Here is a 21,156-nt window from a genome sequence, read left to right as displayed (position 1 = left end):
ATGCCGCGCTCCTTCCTGGTGAAAACGCACCTCAGCCACAGAGTCCCCAACTACGGACAGCTGGAGACGCAGAGAGGTAGGGGCTGCCTCCCCGCGCCCCTTCCCAGAACTCGCCCCTGCGGGACGGGAGGGAGCCGGGAGGTCTCCGAGAGCGGAGCCACACCTGTCCCAGGTGAGAGGAGAAGGAACTAACTCTTCAGCACAGTTGGGGCCCAGGAGTCCTTCCTGGCCAAGACCAGGGCTGCAGACAAGGAGATGGCCCACGGGCCCTTCTCCACTTCAGACCTGCCTCTGGGCTCTTCTCCCTGCTTGGAGAAGTTTTTCAGGCCACCAGGTCTCCTTGTGGACCGGCATCCATTCCCACCACTACAGTTCCGGCTAAGGGGACCCTGGAGTAATTTTCCCTGTGGAGGAAGTTTGGGAAGGTCAGAAGGCCAGCCAGGCGCTGTGTCCACCCACCCAGGGGAAGCCCAAGTAATCCCCAAAGTCGTGAAACTTGCCCTGGGGTAGGGGGAGAGAGAGGAAGGGCCATCTGGAGCTGCCCAGGGAGGATTCCCCAGAGCATCCTCAGGGGACCAGAAGAAGGACCCCTGTGTTCCCTGGGGTTCAGAGGCCCAGCTCTCATTCTTCAGCTGGGTTTCCAACAGCCTTCTTGCCCCTCTGATGGGGCCTCCCACCCCAAAACTCCCCTCACCCTTTTGCTTACCGGGTGCAGGCTGGGTCGAGGGACTGCAGTTCTCCAGGCAGGCTCAGGTATCCACTTGTTCCTGTCCGCAGGGCCCATGGGCTGGAAATTCGCTCCTCAGAGGAGAGCCTGCCCCAGTGCAGAGTGGCCCCCACCCAGCTGGGCAACTTCTCCAGAAGGGGACCCCCTGCGGGTTGCATTCTACAGCTCAGGACCCCCCAGCCACACCGGTCACCCGTGGGAGCCCTGCCCTGTGCCTGGGGCAGGGGAGTGTCCCCTGGATCAATTGCTACCCAGGCTGCCACCAGGGGGTGCCACCTAGCACTATGCTCTTCCAGTTTGCATTTTGAAATCAATTTAAAGAGTCACCAGAACTTTTTAAAAACAAAATAGAAGTATTAGAGTGCAGAGCTCACAGTGAGTGAAACTTTTGTTTCAAATTATGTATGTGGATGTAACTATAGCTACGACAGGAATCTGGTTTCCATGGGTCACAGCCTCGTTTTTTTCTTTTTTGGGTGACAGGAATGGAACCCAGGTCGTTTGTTGGCTACCTGCATGCTAGCAAGTAATAACCACTTAACTCACCCCTAGCCCCAGGTCATAGTTTTCTGGGGGGTGGTGGTGGTACGGGGATTGAACTCAGGGGCACTGGACCGCTGAGCCACATCCCAGCCCTATTTTGTATTTTATTTAGAGACCGGGCCTCACTGAGTTGCTTAGGGCCTTGCTTTTGCTGAGGCTGGCTTTGAACTCATGATCCTCCTGCCTCAGCCTCCTGAGCTGGGATTACAGGTGTGCGCTGCTGAGCCTAGCTAGCTTTTGTTTTGTATTTTTAGAATCATAGATTTTTTTTTTTGATTGATTCTTTTTGGTTATACATGACAACAGGATTCATTTGACATAATTATAAAAGGATGGAACATAATTTGTTCAATTTCAGCCCCTCTTCTTCCCCTGTCCCTCCCTCCCCCGTTTCCTTCCCTCTACTCTCCTGATCTTTGCCTGGTTAGATTTTTCTTTTTCCACGTTTTTATTGGTGCATGACGGTTGTACATTGGATTGGATTTGCTGTTATATATTCATACACGCAAACAACATAACGATAGAATTCCACCAATCTCACTGCTCAGCGCTTCCTCCTCGCCCCCTGAGGTCATAGTTAGAAAAGCTTAAAACCATTGTTGAGGGGCTGGGTTGTGGCTCAGGGCAGAGTGCTTGCCTAGCATGTGTGAGGCACTGGGTTCCATTCTCAGCACCATGTATAAGCAAATAAATAAATAAAGGTCCACCAATAACTGATAAAAATATTTTTAAAAAAACATTGTTTAGGGTCACTGGGGTCATTCCGTGCACCAGCCTTACCATCTGAATGTGCACCTCTGAGCTCCCGCGGGGCCCAGTGGGACTGTCTTCCTCCTCCTCCTGCCAGGATGTCACCTCAGAAGAGACCTGAGATGTGGAGGTTTGGGCCCCCCACTCTCTCCTTTTAAATAAGTGCCTCTTTAGGGCACCCAGGGAACCCCAGAAGCCAGAGGGGCACTCAGACCCCCTCCCCAGGAACCTGGCTGTAGAGTGAGCAGAGAGCAGAGGCTGTGGGAGACTCTGGCTGAAGACAGTCACTGGCCCCAGCCTGGGGGCCCTTCTGGCCTGTGCTCTGAGGTGGCCGCAGGGTCCACAGTTGGGACAGAGAGGGGCTGAACCTGAGTCGGAGCCTCAGGGAAAGTGACTTCCCCTGGAGAGAGGCCCTGATAAACCTGGGTGCAGGGGCGTGGCAGTCCCCTGCTGTGGGACCTCACTGTCACTGCCCTCCCCTCCTCTGGGAGGACAGAAGTCTGATGTGCTCCTTATGATTGGGGAAGCAGGAGAGGGCAGGAGGGCCAGCAGGGGATGGCGTTCTCCACTGGGCCTCCGTGTCCTCTCTGCCCCCTCTTCCTTTTCCTGTGCGAAATGGCATCCCACTGTGCTGCCTGGGCTTCTGGTGACTCCCGTGTTGAGCACCTCTTCGTGGGTTTGTTGGCTACCTGTCTAAGTCTTCTTTGGACGAACAGCTGTTCTTATCTTCTGCCCATTTTAAGTTCTTTCCTGTTGAGTTGCGGACGTTCTGTATGTAGTCATGCTTTGTATATTCAGATCAAATATCTGATTTACAAATACTTTCTCACAGCCTGTGGGTTGTCTTTCTCTACTCAAAGGAGATGGAAATGGGGCCAGAGGTTTATCTCAACACATAGGAAAAAGGAATGGGCAGAAGGCTGTTTGGTGATTCAGACCTCCAGGAGCCCAGACTTCCTCTTACCTGCAGAGGAGCCTCTTTATTCGGGCATCCAGTTGGCATTACAACTGGATGAAACACACGGCGAGCTGGTCCTTAACACAGGAGCCAGGGCCAGAGCACCAGCCGAGCCAGGAGCAGGTCTGCTGCCCCCTAAGACGACAGTGACTGAAGCCGGGTGGCCACCGAGCCCGTTCGTGCATGTTCCCAGAGAAGGGAGCATGTGCTGCCTGGAGCCGTGGAGTGTGCAGAGCACAGCACATCCTGATGCACTCATGGAGACGTCATGGGGTGATGGTGGGGTGACTGGAGGCCAATTATCACGGGGGTGGGAGGGGTGATCTCACAGCATCCTGCTACCAAGTGTTCTGACCTGGGGCTGCCGCGTGGGAGCCTGGAGGGTGCTGGCCCAGCTGTTGCCCACCACCTCGGGGCATGATGGGAGCTCCCCAGAGGGGTCTGCAGGCAGGGCGTGCAGGGAGAGCTGGTTGCTGTGAGAGACGGTCCCTTCTCGCTGTTGGGCACAGCAGAGACTTAATCTTAGACCCAGGTTCCTGTGATTCTGGGCCCTGGCTGCAGTCACCACCACCTGTGTGGCCCCTGCATCTCGGTCCTGGGCAGTGTCCCCCCCTCCTGTGGGCTGCTGATGGCCTCAGAGATGGCTGTGGTCACAGGCATGAACGGGACTGTGAGAGCAGATGGCGTTGGGACTCTGTCTTCACCAAACCTTCTCTCCCCTCTGCCCTTCCAGCAGGTGATGACACCTGTTCTGCCTGTCGGGGGCCGGGGGCACTGCTCCACCCCCCCAACAAGGAGGCCGCTCCTGCACCCAGGGCACCCTCCAGCCCCCGGGACAGCACGCCTGCCGTCGCCTGCCTCTCCCTGCCTCTCCTGCCACATCATGAGGAATCACCAGGGGCCTCAGGGTCACACCCACAGGAAATCAGCTGGATGGGCCCTCGGGCTGGCCAGGCCCCCAGCGTCCCTCTCAAAGACAGCCTGAACCACTTGAACCTGCCCCCACTGCTGGTGCTGCCCACCCGGTGGCCCCCGATCCTGCACCCGGATGGGCACAGGGCTCCAGACAAACTGTGCAGGGCTGAGGGGACTCCTCGAACTACAGGGGGCTTCGAGTGCGGTCACTGTCACAAACCCTACCACACACTGGCGGGCCTGGCCAGGCACCAGCAGCTGCACTGCCACCTGCAGGCCGGGCGCGCCTTCACCTGCAAGTACTGCAGCAAGGAGTACGCCAGCCTGGGCGCCCTCAAGATGCACATCCGCACCCACACGCTGCCCTGCGTCTGCCAGCTCTGCGGCAAGGCCTTCTCCAGGCCGTGGCTGCTCCAGGGCCACGTCCGGACCCACACGGGTAGGAAGTCAGGGCTGCGGCCCCAACAAGGGTCTGCCTGGGGGCAGGGTGTGGGCTGGAGGAGGGGGAGACGCCTCCGTGTCCACGCACAGCCTCTGCCGGCCTGGCCCGCCCCCTCCTGCAGCTGCCAGGATGCAGCCCGTACCCTCTCTCAGCCCTGCAGGTCAGACACCTGAATTCATGGCGTCGGGGGCCACACTGCCCCGAAGGCTCTAGGGGAGGCTGCTTCCTGCCTCTCTCAGTTCCTGCCTCTGCCTGGGTCTTCATCTGAGCCCCCAGTGTGTCTGTGTCCAAGTCTCCCCCTGCCAGACGACACCAGTATCGGTCCCGTGGATAGGGGACACCGTCAAGCCTCCTCTTAACTATCATATCTGCAAAGACCCTGTTTCCAAGTGAGGCTGCAGGAGTCAGTGGACACATCCCTTTGGGGGACGCTATTGGACACGAGACTGGACCGAGCACTGGAGGGCAGGGCTCAGTGGGGCGTCTACCCATGTTTCAGGGCCTCCAGGACCTGCAGCAGGGAGAGGGGTGAGAAGGCCCAGTGGGCATCAGAACCAGATCAGCAGAGTCACACATGGCCAGCACCAGGGCAGAGACTCTGGCTCTGGGGAGTTGGAGCCAACCTGTGGGCTTCCAGCCAGCAGGAGGCAGGTGCTGTCAACACTCCACAGACTGGGGCACTGGGAGGGATTGTCAGCGACCCTGGCCTTGTTCTTGGTAGGGTCATCCTGGGGTCCACGTTTCTACGGAAAGACCTTGTCCAGTCCCTGGTCACCATGACTGGAAGTGGTGCCTCTCAAGGACCATGCTCCTCCGTCCCTCTTTGCCCCCACCCTGGCCTCGGCTGAAAGCCAGTGGTTCCCACCTTCTGCTGGCCAGGGTCCCAGAAGAGATACCAGAGGCTCCCAGTGATGGACAGACCGGGCAGCCAGGGAGCCCTGCCAGGCAGAGCCAGTGAAAGCTAGCCAGCCCTAGGCGGACTGTGTTCCTAGGAAGGGCCTCAGATGCTGCGGCCTGGTCCCTGGGTGACAGTCTATAGCCCCACCTGGCCCGTGGGTGACAGGCTATGGCCCCAGCAGCTTCCATCTGGGGCCTCAGTGTGAGGGTGCTTGGAGGGGAGGAGCGGACTGCTCACAGAGAGCTCCTCTCACCACCGGTGGCATTGTCCTGGTCTGTGGTCACTCATCTGTCCTTGTCCTCCTCCCACAGGTGAGAAGCCCTACTCCTGCCCTCACTGTAGCAGGGCCTTTGCTGACCGCTCCAACCTCCGGGCCCATCTGCAAACACACTCTGGCACCAAGAAATACCAGTGCAAGGGTTGTGCCAAGACCTTCTCCCGCATGTCCCTTCTGGCCCGGCACGAGGAAGCCAGCTGCAGTCCTGGCCCCTGAGAGGTGTGGTGGGTGCAAGGGCCTCATCAGAGAACGGGAGGCTGGCAACCCTCGTGGCAGCCCCGTGACACCAGAGGTGACCAGCCAGGACCAAGAAGCCCAATGGGGCCACTAGTCGGCCTCCCACCCACGGAGCCCCTTTCAGAGATGCTGCACTCAGGAGGGCACTTCAGCATGAACAGCACGGTGCCGGTCTGACTTGGCCTGGTCTCTGCTTCCAGAGTGTGACCGTTGTCCCTGGCGCTGCTCGATCCCGGCCACGAGGCTAGGTCCACCCAGCCCCTCTGCAGCTGTTGGGCAGCACGTTGACTTGTGGTGGACTCGGCTGCTTCTCACCTTCCTTGGCTTGGGGGCTGGGGAAACCTGCACCTGTGTCACTTTGCCAGACTCCCTAGGATGCAGGAGCAGGACCAGGAGCAGAGGGCGCTGGGCCCACTGACCCTGCTGCGGGACCTGGGCCCGCTCAGAGTGGGGGCTGGCCTGAGGCGGCACTGCCTTCTGGGGGAGCTGGGAAGGTAATAAAGAGCCCCTACTCCTGCCTCCTGTGCTCTGTGAGGTCTTGCGTCCCCCCACCCTGGCTCTGCAGAGGAAGTGGACTCTGGTCATCTCCGGGCAGCAGGCTTCTGGATCGTTGGGGCCTTTGCACTGAGAGTGTTGTGGGGGCCCCACGGGCCAGCAGCACAGGGCCTTCTCTGGAAAACAAGACTCACCAGGAGACCCCCTCAGAGTAGCGTGGAAGGCGAAGGAGGGGCTCCAGGGAGCAGGGCTGGGATGGGACCAGGGCAGGGAATGGTGGGGGTCTGGCTGGACGGCCTCCGGAGCAGAGGAGAGTCCAGGCTCTGGCTCCTCTCCATGGTCTAACTGGCTCCAGCTCAACCCTGGAGGTGACATCCAGAATGACAGGAGGGAGGTACCCACAGACCCGGGGGGGGGGGGCAGGCCCAGGAGGGGGGCAGGCAGACCCAGGAGGGGGGCAGGCAGACCCAGGAGGGGGGGCAGGCAGACCCGGGGGGGGGGGCAGGCAGACCCAGGAGAGGGGGGGCAGGCAGACCCAGGAGGGGGGGGGGGCAGACCCAGGAGGGGGGCAGGCAGACCCAGGAGGGGGGCAGGCAGACCCAGGAGGGGGGGCAGGCAGACCCAGGAGGGGGGTGGCAGGCAGACCCAGGAGGGGGGGGCAGGCAGACCCAGGAGGTGGGGTGGCAGGCAGACCCAGGAGGTGGGGGGGCAGGCAGACCCAGGAGGTGGGGGGCAGGCAGACCCAGGAGGGGGGGGCAGGCAGACCGGGGGGCGGGGGCAGGCCTCCCAGCAGGGAGCTGTGCTCTGGGTAAAGGTGGCCTGCCACAGCAGCTCCACCTCAGCCCTCGGATGGCTAGGGGCCTTTGTCCTGGCCCTGGAAAGAGCTTCCTGGCCACAGCAGAGGCTCCCCTCTCACCCACAAGGAGCCTGTGTCCACATAAGACAACACTCAAGAAGGTTTGCTGGGACCACGTGCACAGGGCCTGGTCCTCCAGCCCCTCAGCTGCTCCAGGCCAAAATTGGCAGTGAGTGTCCAGCCTGGGTGTTCCCACCTGCAGATTCAGCTTGCTCTGCTGGCCAGGCCCTGCAGGGTCTTGGGCAGCTGGTTTAATTATGGCCTTTGAGGGGCTTCAGAGACATCCCAGGGAAACTCAACTTGATGTTGGGCTCAAGGGTGATCTTGAGAGAGTAGCCCACCCAGGAGAGCAAGAGTCACAGCCTGCACCAGCCCATGCCAGGGTCAGGGAGCAGGCCTCTTGGACAGCCGGCTCGTCCCCAGCCCTGGGCCAGGGCTCCCAGCCCCAGTGCAGAGGTGCTGAACGGGGGATGCACCACTCGGCTGAGGCTGCCAAGTGGAAAATGGATTCTCTCCCAGCTCTGGAGGCCAGAAGTCCCCGGTCAAGGTGCCCTCTGTCTGGGGGAGAACTGCTCCAGGTCTCTCTCGTAGCTTCAGGAGGTGGCTGGCTGTCCTACTGCCCCTGGCTGGTAGCAACAGCACTGGTCCCTGCCCCGGCCTTCACCTGGCCTCTGTCTTGGTAAGATCCCCAGTCCCAGGGCTTGGGCCCCACCCTGCTCCAGCCCCACCTGGTCTCAGCCAGTCACATCTGCACAGACCCATAGAGGCCAGTTCTGGTACTGAAGGTGAGACTTCAGTGTGTGGATTTTGGGGGTCACCATTCAGCCCAAAGACTGATGGGGGTCTGCAAAGACCACCAGGTCCTGATGAGATCTGAGGAGTGGGGAGAATCTGACGCCCTTATTTCTTCTCAGTCTAGAAAGGGCCTAAGGGGGTGGTCAATTCCAACTGGTGGGACTTACTGGAAACATTTCCAAGGTTGGGAAAGAGTCACCTTCCTCCCCTACTCCCCTTTACTCCCCAGTCAGGGCAGAGGGAGGGTGGACGGGCACCTGGGCCCTGGACGCAATGAGAACGGGAACCTGCCCCTGGCCCCCCTCTGCTAAGCCAACCTTGGGCAGAGGCCCCAGCCTGCCCCGGGCAGGAGCTCCCACCAACCAGCCTGGACGGCTTGCAGGAAGGTGCTTTTAAAATAGTGTCCAGATGCCTAAAGGGAGCTATAGAGTAGATTGTGTTCTATTTTTGGGGCCCCACATCTAAATGAGGCAGTTGCACCTGTTGGGTATGAAGGAAGGGAATTTCACAGGCCTAAAATAAAGCAGAATGTTTTCCCTTCAGTACCCACCCATGGAAAATGCTCTCACGGTTATATCTGGGCTGGCACAGGGCAGGGGTAGCGCAGGGCGGGTTGGCAGAGGGGTAGAAGAGCGTGGGCACCTGCCAGAGAACTGATGGGAGTGAATGACTTTCCACACAACAGATCAGGCCACAGCAGCGGCCAGGCCCCTGAGGACACCTGTGCCTGTCCAGCTAGGTCCTTGGCCCTTCCTCATCTTGCCTAGCAAAACCAGACACCCACCTGGGGCACTGTTTAGGTTCCAGTTTCCGGAGCCCTCTCCAGCACCTGCTAAGTGCCAACCAGAGGGGCACCTCCCCACCTCGCACTGGCACTGGGTGAGGCTGTGGGCTCTCCCTGGGGGCTCTGGGCGCCACGCCTGCTCCTTTCCCCACCCAGTGGTTCCTGCCCACGGCTCCTCTCCTTCCCAGGGCCTTAGCGCCCACTGCCCAGGCTTCGTGGACCTCTGTCCAAGGCGGGAGTGGGATTGGGCCACTGCCTGGGCTGACACAGAGGCCAGAGCTCCCTGGGACTCTAGAGGAAATGGGGCTGAGCCGTTCTGCCAGCAGGAGGGCCCCAGGCCTCTGTGCCAGGTGCGCCCGCAGGCAGGAGCAGGAGGAGAGCAGGCTCCTGGTCAGGGCACACCAAGAGCAAGGGGACAGTGTGTGGGGACAGCGGTCTCTGGGGCCCCTGACCCTGCCCTCCCTGTTGAAAGAAGCCTCTCCCCAAAGCCCAAGAGGCACTAAAATCATTCCTTCCTTTCCACAAGCCCAGGGGGTTCTATAAATATCATTTTGGCCCAGAAATATTCCAGGGGTGCTCTCCATGCTGGGAAATAGCCCCCTGGTGACTGTCTATATTGGGAGAGCCCAGCCCGGGCCTCCACTGGGGGCTAAGTATAGCTCTCTGGCAGAGCTGCGGGGAACACAAGTTTCCAGGACGCACTGGCTTTGGATCACACGACAGTCGGAGAGCAGCTCGCCACCCGGCCGGGGCAGCTGAGAGGCCACACTGAGCGGCACTCTGGTCTCCCAGCCCGAGCCCGTCTTGGTGGCTGAGTTCCCTTTATTTTTGGAGGGGGGAGTACTTACAATTGAGCCACCTCCCCAGTCCTTTTTATATTTTATTTAGAGACAGGGTCTCGCTGAGATGCTTAGAGCCTTGCTAAGCTGCTGAGGCCGGCTTTGATCTTGCCATCCCCCTGCCTCAGCCCCCTGAGCCCCTGGGATTACAGGCGTGGCCACCGCACCCCACTGTGGCCAGTCCTCCACTACCCAAGTCTCTCTGTGCATAGAGGAAGAGCAGAGGTAACTCTGTGTTGGAATTCAACAGAAGGCCAAGTAGGCGTGCCAGGGAACGGCCCTTCCACCAGAGCCTGGGCCTCTCTGCACCTGTTTCTAGACCACTGAGTCCTGGCTGCAGGAAGTCCCTCCTTCCCGCCAGGGAGTTCTGGGAGTCAGTGGGCATGAGGGACAGGAGTGTCCCCTGTTGTCAGGCAGCAGGCCCCCCTGGGCCTCCCTGACACCCAGCTCCTCTGGCCTCTCCCTTCTGGTCTCAGTAGTTGCAGCTACTGCACAGAGAGGTTAAGAATACTTTGTCCAAAGTCACACAGCGAGCACATTGCTGGCTGGGATTCGAACCCGGGAAATGTGGCATCAGCCTTTCATTTCCCTCCCTAAGCTGTACAGCTGCTCAATAAGAAATTCTGAGATTTCCTTTTACTCTGAAGTAGGAATTCGGGGATTGGACCAGGAGGGTAAATACTGCTCTTTAAACTGGGGCCAGCCGGGGGTGAGGTGGCCAGGAGGACCTGCAGGAAGGGAGTTGACAGATCCAGGTAAGTATTTTGGAGCTCTGGAATTCCCATGTGGCAATCCGGGTCTCTTCTACCTCCCTGGTTAAAGGGGAGGAGATGGGATTGTCAGCGAGCAGTGGGGAGAGGCTGGGCAAGATGGAGCTCGCCTGTAATCCCAGCAGCTCTGGAGGCTGAGGCAGGAGGATCACAAGTTCAAGGCCAGCCTGGGCGATTTAGCAAGGTCCTGTCTCAAAATGAAAAATAGTAAGGGCTGGGGGTGTAGCTCAGTGATCAAGCAGCCCTGGGTTCAATCCCTGGTGCCAAAAAGAAGGGAAAAATAGAACGCAGAGTGGGAAGGAGTGAGAGGAGCCCCGAGGGAGCAGGAGCAGGAGGAGACCTCCAGGATCTCGGGTGACTGACACGGCTTAGAATGAGAAAAAGGCCCAGGAAGGCGGGGAGAGGAGGAAGGCCCAGGGCAGAGGCTGAAAGCTGATGAACCCCGAAGCCGACTTGGAAAGGAGACCCGAGGCAGGTCTTGTGCTCACCCTGGCAGTGCGGGCCCAGTGTGGACCCTTAGCACTAGAGAAACTAGTCTAGGTCAGCACCTGGTACACAGTGGGGTGCTCAATGAATGCTCAGTGCATGCACCCTACACACACCTCTGCCTCACGGTCTTGGTCTTTCTGGTTTAAATTAGAAGGATCTACACATGCGCATCGGCGTACACCTGTAACCCCAGCTACCCAGGAGGCTGAGGCAGGGGATTGCAAGTTTGAGACCAGCTTCAGCAATTTAGCAATATAAAAAGAAGAACCTTGGAGCTGGGGTTAACGCTCAGCATGTGAGGCACTGGGTCTGATCCTCAGCACCACATAAATAAATAAAATAAAGATAATGAGTCCATCTTTAAAAAAAAGAAGAATCTTAAGCGCTTGCTTTTTAAAAAACCATCTGGGTAGTAGCCTCTGTGGCCACAATATCTTTATTCTATGTGTTCATTGTATGTGGTGCCAGGGATCCAGCCCAGTGCCAGGCAAGTGCTCCACCACTGAGCCCTGGCCCAGCCCCTCGAGCACTTTCTACCAGAGCCATCATCAGGCTGTCAAGGACGGCCAACAGCAGGACCCTTGCCCGGCCCAGATTTGGATTTGGGTAGGAGGTGGCAGCTGAAAGGTGACTTGGGACTCAGCAGAACACGGCAAGGGGGGCTTGGGCCGCCAGGGAGCAGCGGAGCTGCAGAGGGGACTCCTGTTACCCACGCCTGGCCCAGGCCCCCACCCTCAGTGTCTGGGACCCAAGGGTCAGCCCTCCGTCAGTGTCGGGCGGTGGCTTCGATGGCAGAATGTGTTTCCTTGCCCTTCTGGAGGCTCTGAGGTCAGGCCTTCCTCCGGGACCCCCTCGTGTAGATGCCACCTGCTCCTTCAGGGTCCTGCTGTGTGTGACCGTCCGTGTCCCGTGTTCTTATTCCCACCTGACGCGTTGCACTGAGTCTCACGTGACATGGCGCCCTAAGGGCCTCGGTTTACCTTAGCCACCTCTGTAGGCCTGGCTCCGAGTGCAGCCGCGATCTGAGGCCCTGCGGGTCATGTTGGGGAGGCCAGGTGGGGACACACCTCAGCCTCTCACAGCTGCCCTTGGCGGCTCCCTTGCAGGCTGCCTCCCTGGGCAGCCATGAAGCACGGCACCCTGGCGTGGCGCTGCCCATGTTGGGCGTGGCCAGCACCGTCTCCTCAGGGGTGGGAACTGCTGTGCTCCACTGCACAGGTGGATGGCACAGGTGGCCTGGTGACAGGAGACCCTGTCCTCCACCCAGAGGCAGGAATCCCCACGCCCTTCCTCGCAAGAGGTGTGGCTCTTCCCAGACGGGCCAAACCCCTCCAAGTTGTCCCTGGATTCCTCCCACACCTTTATCTCCTACATGTAAACTGGCTATTTATAAAAATTTTAACTTAGCGGCTTATTGCCTTTAAAAGATTGTTTTGGGTCTTCTCACATCTTTGTCTTCTAAACATCACAAATCTCCGGGCACCGTCTGGAGGGGTGGAGCTCCGCCTGCTCAGCTTCCCAGGGCCCTCGGCTTCACGCCTGTCCCCCTGAAGCTCGCCCAAGGTCAGCAACAGGCCCCTTATCGGCTGCCCCACGTGGCGTCGCAGGTCCTAGCTCACCTGTGGACCCTCCTTCACTGTCCAGGTCACTCCCTGTCAGGTGGCCTGCCTCCCTTTCTTCTGTGCTGTCAGGTATTGAGAAAGGCCGTTTTTTCCTAAAATGGCTCCAGAAAAAAAAACCAAACAGGTCTTCCTCCTCCTCCTCCCACACTTTCCCACGGCCAGCCTGCCTGCTGCTCTCAGCTAGACCCAAGTCTGCCTCTCCTCCTGGGCAGGGCCAAGGGCAGGGCCTCGGTGCTTCCTGCCCAGGAGTTGACTCTCGTGGCCCCACAGAGGCCACCAGGAGGCACCACTGTGAGGACCCCTCCTCACCCACACTCCATCTCGGGTCCCCGAGACACTGTGACCCTTAAGCAAAAGCAGATAAAATAAACACCAGGAATTTAGAACCTAGAAATAAAATCCTCCTCTTTGTCACGGCCTTCTGCCCGTGCAGAGGAGGGAAGGGTGGACATCTGCTGTGTCTCTGCTGTCCAGGCGGGACGGGTCCTAACTCCAGCACAGATGCTCTGGGGTGGAAGGACTCACTCCTGGAGAGTGGAAGAATCCCAGTCATTTCAGAGGAGAGGAGAAAGGCCACACAAGGTCACAGGTCAAGGTCCTGGCCCAGGCAATTTCTTGGGAGGGCTCGCACCCCTCCCAACCCTGCTGCCACCTTCTTGAAATTGTTCATGCGTCTAGAATTTCCTTTCTCTTCTGAAATGGGTCTGCCACGTGGCCCAAGCTCACACTTCCAGCCTGAATCCTAGGAGTGGGGCCCAGGGGCTTGCACCTCCACACCTGGCTCTTCCCACTCTTTGAACAGGGGCCCATATTTTCATTTTGCATCAGGCCCTGGTGTTGGTGGTCCTGCCCTCAAAGGTGGATTGACAGAGACGTGGGTGTCCAACCCCTGGGAGGAGACCTCTGTGCCCAGTGCCTCACAGTGGCTCCCCCCCCTTTCCTCATGCCTCGGGCAGCATGGCCACTGGTCCTTCTAGCAGCAGCCCACTCCAACGTGGGTATATCTGGTTGGCAGGGTGTATTTTGGTTCCAAACTTGAGGAGCAGCTAGTAAGGTAAGTGATTCAGCCAAGACAAGCTATCTGCAGAGAGAGACGGCACCTGGGGATCCCGGCAGAGGGGAGGACTCCTCCTGGTCAGAAAGGATAAGCCAGCCATCTCTGACCCTCCTGTCCTTCCAAGGTAGCTCTGTCAAGGTGACACTGACAAAGGGTCAGCTGCTTACACTTAAAGGACCCTGTGAGGACCTCTGGCACCTGCTGTGCCTGCAGAAACATCACCTCAGCCCATAAGTGGACGTGCCCACACCCCAAACTTTCCTCCTGCCCTCCACCCCACTCCACCCCCAGCAGGCCCTGTGAACTCATGATTTGCTCTCCGCCAGAGAGTTCCCTTCACCTCTCCCAGCACTTTTGAATGAGTTGCTACGAGCAGCCCAAGGCCCAGGGACTTGATGTATTTTGCGCTTTCTGTTCCTACATGGAGTTGGAGACTCCTTTGATTCCTCTCATTGCCCTGGTTTGTGGAACATGACAGCCCTGTGTCTCATGAGACAACAGACCCATGTAGACAGTATCCACTGTAGATTGCAGACCAAGGGGACTACAGAACATTCCAGACTATAGAACAAGGTGGCCTGTGGGCCGCTCTAGACCCCAGGCCACTCTAAACGGCAGATGCTCTATGAGCAGAACACCACACACACCGTCGCGTGCTGGCCAGGAGTCTCCCAGCTGTAGGTAGATGCTCCTTGGCTACAATTCACCTGACTCTCTGCCCTTAAGGTACAGTTGGGCCATGTCCTTCCCTGAACTGAAACAAGAGCATTTCAGGGAGAAGTGCTTCTGACCCCAGCATTTGCAGGTCGCCCAGCCACATGCCACCAGCGCCTGTCCCTTGGTCATGTTCCTGCTGTGGTGCTCACACTCATCTCCCGATGCTGCCCCCCACCTTGAGTGGCACCCTGTGTGCTCGTGGAGTTTGCATGTGGTTTGTCTGGGGTGCACTTGTTGGAAGGCTGGTCCCCACGGTGGTGGTGTTGTGGTGCCTCCGTGACGTAGGGCAGTGGGCTGGGGTAGGGCTCCTGGCCGGGCGCTTGCCTAGCATGCATGAGGTCTTGAGTTCATCCCCAGAACCACAAAAACAAAACACAAAACACCCACCTTCCTAGCAAGGCATCTGCAGGACCCTGGAGCCTTGCCCTCAAGAGAGACTGGGGTGGTTCTCACGGGGCCCCCTTTAGTGTCACCAGAGCAGTTACAGAAGTCTGAGCCGGCCTGGGAACCACCCTGTCTCTTGTCTGTGACTGCTGCCTGACCTGCACCCCTGCCATTGTGAGGCCATCTGCCATAGGCCCTCAGCAGGGCCCTCTGGCACTGACCCTCTGGCATGGGCAGCTAAATAAGTCTCTTTCTTCATAAGGCATTTTGTTACAGCAGCAGAACAAGGACTCACATGGGGTGGGTGGGGTTCCATAATGGTCTGAGAACCAACCAGGAGGCATGCGGACACTGCAGCAGGCTTCAGCAGACCTGCGTTGAGGCTTTGCGAAAACAACATGAACATTCCCTTGGAAAGGAGAGGACGGGAAGGACCTCTGTAAAAGCTGAGAAGCATGAGGGGCAGCCCTACCTCCATCCTCACGCACAGCTCCAATTCACCACCTCCGCGACACACACTTGTTAAAACTTATTTTCCTTTTCTGCTCCTAACCCTTGCCCTCTCGCCCCTGCCTTTCTCAGGATGCCGGCAGGAACTTCGCTGCTGAAGACGCTGGGCCCAATTCAGGGCTTGCTCCTTTTCCTTTTGCCTCAGAAATCCAGGGTGTTGACGTCATCCAATGAAGACAGTAAAGAATCTCAGAAACAGCTGTGCGTGAGAGTAACCCGTCTCAGGAGGAGTCGGGCGGACTCGGGTGGCACTGCTCTAGGCCACCGTGGACAGGAAGCCCGCCTGCGAGCAGACCCTGGGGAGGTGGTGCACAGGGAGGCCTGGGGACGCTGCCGAGGCGCAGGGGTTTGCTTGATTTTATTATCATTGCTGTCACTTTGTCATATGGGGACTGAACCCAGGGCCTCAAGCAACCTAGGGCCCCAGCCCTAGGTCGTCTGTAGTGCTTCAAAGGACTCTGCAACCAGTACCCTTAATCAACAGAAAACCCTTGAAAGGAAACACTGTGGGGACGACAGAGACCTAACAGGGGACTGTCCTATCCCAGTCAATGGATGGGCTTCAGCCAGGACAAGCAGCCTGGGATCCCAGCAGATGCTAGGACCCAGTGAGGGACCCGTCCTCTCTACTATCTTCCCCCCCACCCTCAGCTGAGGCCCACTGCACCCTGTGTCCATGGTCTCCAGCTGGGAAGGATCAGACCACTGCAGTGGCCCCTGGGGTGACCCAGAACAGAGAAAAAGGCCAAGCAAACTGACCAGCTGGGATGGAATCTGGGGTCATCCAGCCACAGGGCCTGTGGGCCAGACCAGTCACTACCCGCCTTCATGAAGCTAAGAACCAAGAATGTCGTGCCACAGGACTGAAAGACAGGGCAGTGCTGTCCACTGTGGCCGAAATGTGGAAACGGCCCCTGTCCACTGTTTGATGGAGGTCCAGGGGAAACGAGGGCCATTGCAGGGATGTCACGCAGTGTGGGAACCTCGTGTCACCACATACTGGGCCTGAGAACACCATGCCAGTCCCCAGGAGTCCCCTACATGAAGTCTGCAGAGGGCCCATCTGGAGAGACAAGCAGAGTGGCTGGCGGTGCTGGGAGGTGGTGGTGAGGGCGGCTGCCGGGCTCTATCTCTGCTCATGTGTCTACGTGGTCAATGGGGCAAGTGTCACGGCACACATATTGCACCACAATGAAAAATTACAAAAATTAAAAGAAGCACATTTTGCAAGACCTAAAGATGACACAGGATCCACCTTTCAGCATCTCTAAAGTCACAAGGCGCGCGGCTGCTTGCGCTACCCTGGGCAGGGAGAGTAGTCGCAACCCACTGTGCGACCCACCGAGCTGGTGGTATTTGCTTGCCGGCTCTTCACAGAAAGGCCTCACCCTGTTCCAGGGCCAGCCGTGGTTCATGAGTCAGAGTTGAGTGGTGTGCGGGGCCCTCAGAGGTCACCTAGCAGAGTCCCGAATTCAGGGACAAGTAGCCAGTGCCAAGGTGCTGGCAGAGCCTTGGGGGAAAGGGGACGAGGAGTGGACCAAGCCTGGGACACTCCCTGCAGGGAGGGAAGGCTCCCCAGCACTCGAGGCCTGGGTGCTCTCTCCTGGGCAGGCTGCCCCTCCTGCCTGAGGCCCTTGCCCCTGTCAACCCTCATTAACGTGGCTGCTTCTGACCTCAGAAACGTGCTGTACTGTTACTGCAAGGGCTGCTGCTGGTGCCTGTGAAGGGAAGGCTTGGGCTGCCCTCCAGGGGCCTGGCTGAGGGCCACTTTGCTGACTGCTCTGCAGACATTTGCCTCTGAGGACACCTGGACGCACTGGGCTGAAGTGAAGTGGACACAGGAAAACCCATGCACAGATCCACACCTTCCTTTCAGGTCACCTTCTGGGGTTGCAGTCCTGATGCTGGGGCTGGGAGAGGTCAGTGTCCAGGCTGCACTCTGGTCCCCTCTGCTGGCCTGTCGAGGCCCAGCAGGTACTCAGTCCTGGCTAGTCCTCCTTGGGGGCCCCATCACTCCCCAGCCTACAGCAGGGAGCTGGAATGACCTCGCTTCTCATTTACCTTCTCCAAGGACCTGGCTGCTGTGTTTGGTGTGTGTGTCCCTACACTTAGCCACGCCGCCCCCCCCCCCCCCCAGGACAGACGCTTTACACGACAGACACTTCAGAGTGTTTACTGAAGGGATAGAAAGCTCCTTCCCATTTTCCTGGCTCAGGGAAAATAAGGTGGGTCCCGGGGATCTCTAGCCTGGGAAGTGACCCTTAGCCTCTGTGCCCACCTCACACAGCGCCTGACAATGACATTCCAGGACACCCACGTCTCCGCTTCTGCCCTGGGCAGCACATTCCCGTCTCTCACACCACACGGAAGGCCTAACCTTTTCTTCAGGGCTTCAGTACCAAGCCCTGTGCCAGCAGTTGGCTCGCACCTGTCAGCATTTCCAGCAGCTCTGTAGGGAGCATGGCTCCCACCTTATACACAGGGCAACAGCCTGGCCTGACTCCAGGGCCGTGGGCCTCCTGTCATCTGCCTCTGCCACTCAAGGTGAGGCCACCACTGCACCAGCAGTCCTGGGTACAGCTGGAAACAGAGTCCCAGGCCCATCTCCAACCTCTGAGCCTGAGGTGCACCTTAACAGCATCTCCAGGGCCTCGTGGGCACAGGGCAATCCGAGACTGGAACGTGGCTGCCGACCAGGTGAAATGGGGGCAGAATGGGAGAGCTCATGCCTGCAGCAGGGAGAGTGCCCTCTCTCTGTTATTGGTAGGAAGCACAGAATTTCAAACTGCCTTTCCCCTTCCCCTGGGCCTACCACCTTCTGCTTTGAAACTCTTTATAATCAAACAAATCAGAAGACTGTTAGGGTATTTCAGTCTCCTCCACTGTGACCCCACAAGCCACTTGGACAGCAAACTAAAAATAGGGGGAAATACTTTTCTCACTTAGTCATGTAAGAGGGACCCTTTGAACTCATCCTGGACATTCACATACGCCCGTGACCTCGTCATGCACTCCAGCCCCGCGAGTGCACCTAGGCGGAAGGCTTGCAGGGGCTGTGTCCTGCCTCTTGCTGGAGGTTCACGGAGCATTTCTCCACCAGGGAAGGCAGCCTGTGCCTGTTCACACACTGCCAGGCACGTGCCCACACCACCCGACTGCGAACATGGTATACGTGACCACAGGCGGGAGGAGGATGGTGTGTGCCTGGGAAACAGAAGAGAAGTCCTCATTTACTTAGCTCAGCTCGAGTCTCCCTTATCCAAAGTGCTGGAGTAAGAAGGTTTCTGGATTCCAGATTTTGGAGTATTTGCATATACAAAATGGGATATTGCTGGGATGGGGACCAAGTCCACCCACACACATTCACTCTGTGTGTACCTTACACACAGAGCCCGGATGTCACGTGTGCCTGTGTCTTAACTGTGATCATAACTCCACATGTGAACTCAACATCAGTGTTAAAAGCTTTCAGTTTGGAGAATTTTGAATTTCACATTCCCAGATTAGGATGCTTAACCTGTGGCAATCATGTGCCCCCCACAATAGGTTACACAGAAGAAACATGGAGGAAAATACACTTAAAAGTGGCTGCCTTTGAGTAGCTAGAACCTGGAAGTGGGTAGGTGTGGCTGGGGTCTGTCAATTGGCTTTAAATCATGAATATGTAATACTGTGATCCTTAAAAATGACATCGGTGAGGTACCCAGGAACACAGATAAGCACCTAGCCCTGTCTGGAAAAAAACAGATGCTCCGTACACATCTTTCTCTCCACTCTCAGGCCAGAGTACAGATCACTGAGGTCCACGGGGCTTCTGGCTCCACCCGTCCCAGTCTCCCGAGTTGTCTGAGCAACCCACTAACAACTTTTTTCTTTTTTTTGGTCCTGGGGATTGAACCCAGGGTACTTTACCACTGAGCCACACCCCAGCTTTTTCTACATTTTGAGACAGTGCCTCACTAAGTTGCTTAGGGCCTTGCTAAGTTGTTGAGGCTAAGATATCTTCGTGGCTTTTCAGGAAACAGAAAGTAGATTGCAAGAGAAATTAAAATCAAGAGTCATCTGAAATGCAAACTTAAGCAAGGACAAGATGCCATCTTGGGGCTCTCAGACTAACAATGGGCACCTGTCAGCAGAGGCATGTTCAAGCTCTTCTACTTTGGTAGAAAAAGCTTAACAATGGAATTGGTTTCTGGAGAGGGCAGCTTGCCAACAGCTATCAAAATTACCCCAGGCATATACTGCTTGGCCTGGCACCTCCACTTCAGGAATTTCTCCTACAGAAATGCACTGTCACAAGGCTGGGGCTGGGGCTGGGGCTCAGCAGTAGCCCACTTGCCTGGCATGTGTGAGGCACTGGGTCCGATTCTCAGCATCATATATTAATAAATAAAATAAATGTCGATATATCAACAACTAAAAATATATTAAAAAAAAAAAAGAAAGAAAAAGAAATGCACTATCACCCTGTCACAAGGGCTGGGGGTGTGGCTAAGCGGTAGAATGCTCCCCCAGCACATGGAAGGCCCTGGATCCGAATCTCAGTACCACATAAAAATAAATAAAACAAAGGTATTTTTCCAACTACAACTAAAAATAATTTTTTTAAAATGCACTGTCACAAAATATGTGGGAAAGCATTGTTTACAGTATTAAAACAATTGGTAACAACTCAATTGCTCATCAACAGAGGATGGCTTAAATAAATTTATGTAATGTCTAGACAACAAATGTTTGGTACTGATTTGGGATGATCTCCAAGAGACATTTAAGTGGAAAAGGAAAGATGGGGAGGGTAGAGGGGACTATTTGCTTATATTGTGCATAAAAACGTCAAAGAAAGATTGCAAAGAGTTGACAACATGATACCTCTGGGGCCAGAATTGGATGGCTGGGGCCGAGCAGCAGACTTCTTATTGTATACTTTCATGTTTTCTGAAATCTAAGCCCTTTTTTAAAAAATAAATATTTATTATTTGATGTAGTTGGACACAACACAATGCCTTTATTTATTTTCTTTATGTGGCGCTGAGGATCGAACCCGGGTCCTGCCCGTGCTAGGCGAGCGCTTTACCGCTGAGCCACAATCCCAGCCCTCTAAACCCTTTTAAAGCTTAAAATAGGGGAAACTGGAAGTTAGGTGTCCATTGGGAACCGTTTCTGGGATGATAAGAAAGTTCTGGAAACAGATAGTGGTAATGGTTACACAATGTAAATATGCTTAATCCACGCAGCTGTACGCTTAAAAAAAAAGAATTACGATGGTAAATTTTTGATAAATACATTTTCCTACAATAAAAATTGTATGTATGTATGGGGCTGGGGATGTAGCTCAGTTGGCAGAGTGCTTGCCTCGCATGCACAAGGAAGACCCTGGGTTCCATCCCCAGCAGCAGCAGCAGCAACAACACCACCACCCACACACACGTATATATGTCTATAGGTCAATACTTTCCAATGGCAGAAAACGGAATCCTTTTTATGTGAAGCTTAAATGGGGCGAAGGCATTTGAAAATGCGTTATCACGCATGCAATTCACCCATCAGCAGCCCCCGACACGCCAGGCGCATTGGCTGGCCAGGCGCGCGGCTGGTGGGCACTCTAGGAACCGGAACGCTGGAGCCCGCAGGATAAGGGGCACAGGCTGCCCCTGGACTTGGGCGCAGGGGACCCTGGGTGGGGGCAAAAGCGACCCCAGGACGCTGGCGCAGCAGCGGCGGGACGCTGGGAGGACCGAGGTCTGCGGGCTCAAGGAAGACCTCGGGAATAAGGGAAGACCCCGGGCTCGGGGCCCAAGGCCACCTCGCGAGCCCGCCCACTCCGGAGGGTCCAGCCCGGGCGCGGAACCCCGTACCCCGGAAGGCCGCCCGGCGCTCCTGCCAGAACCCCGCCCTGCGCGCGCTCGGCGCCTGCGCAGGCCCCGCCCCGCGCAGGCGCGGGCGAGCTCCGGGAGAGCGGGGGCGGGCTCGGCGTCGGCGGCCTATCGTCCGATCCCGCCCATTGGATGACGGGTGGAGCGTGCGCTCGGCCGCTCTCTGATTGGACGGCGCGCGAGCAGCCGGGACCGCTGGGCCAATAGCGTGGCGGCGC

At 57.2% G+C, this 21,156-nt stretch overlaps 1 protein-coding gene across 1 annotated transcript; it reads left to right on the top strand.

Moving 5' to 3' along the window:
* On the top strand, window positions 1-6,250 carry Snai3 (snail family transcriptional repressor 3). Its single transcript, XM_027933318.3, has 3 exons — window positions 1-76; window positions 3,712-4,332; window positions 5,545-6,250. Exons 1-3 carry the CDS (start codon window positions 1-3, stop codon window positions 5,724-5,726), a joined length of 879 nt encoding a protein of 292 aa, XP_027789119.1. The 3' UTR covers window positions 5,727-6,250.
* The last annotated feature ends 14,906 nt before the right edge of the window (window positions 6,251-21,156 follow it).

This window comes from Marmota flaviventris, chromosome 18, assembly GCF_047511675.1.
Source record: "Marmota flaviventris isolate mMarFla1 chromosome 18, mMarFla1.hap1, whole genome shotgun sequence".
Lineage (NCBI taxonomy): Eukaryota > Metazoa > Chordata > Mammalia > Rodentia > Sciuridae > Marmota > Marmota flaviventris.
This window is presented reverse-complemented; position numbering and strand designations above follow the sequence as displayed.

Bases quoted from the DNA above. Each gene is read 5' to 3' on its own strand.
- Snai3 (XM_027933318.3), top strand. From the start codon at position 1: ATGCCGCGCTCCTTCCTGGTGAAAACGCACCTCAGCCACAGAGTCCCC. The intron at 77-3,711 runs GTAGGGGCTGCC...CTGCCCTTCCAG, and splicing joins ACAGCTGGAGACGCAGAGAG to CAGGTGATGACACCTGTTCT. The intron at 4,333-5,544 runs GTAGGAAGTCAG...CTCCTCCCACAG, and splicing joins CCACGTCCGGACCCACACGG to GTGAGAAGCCCTACTCCTGC.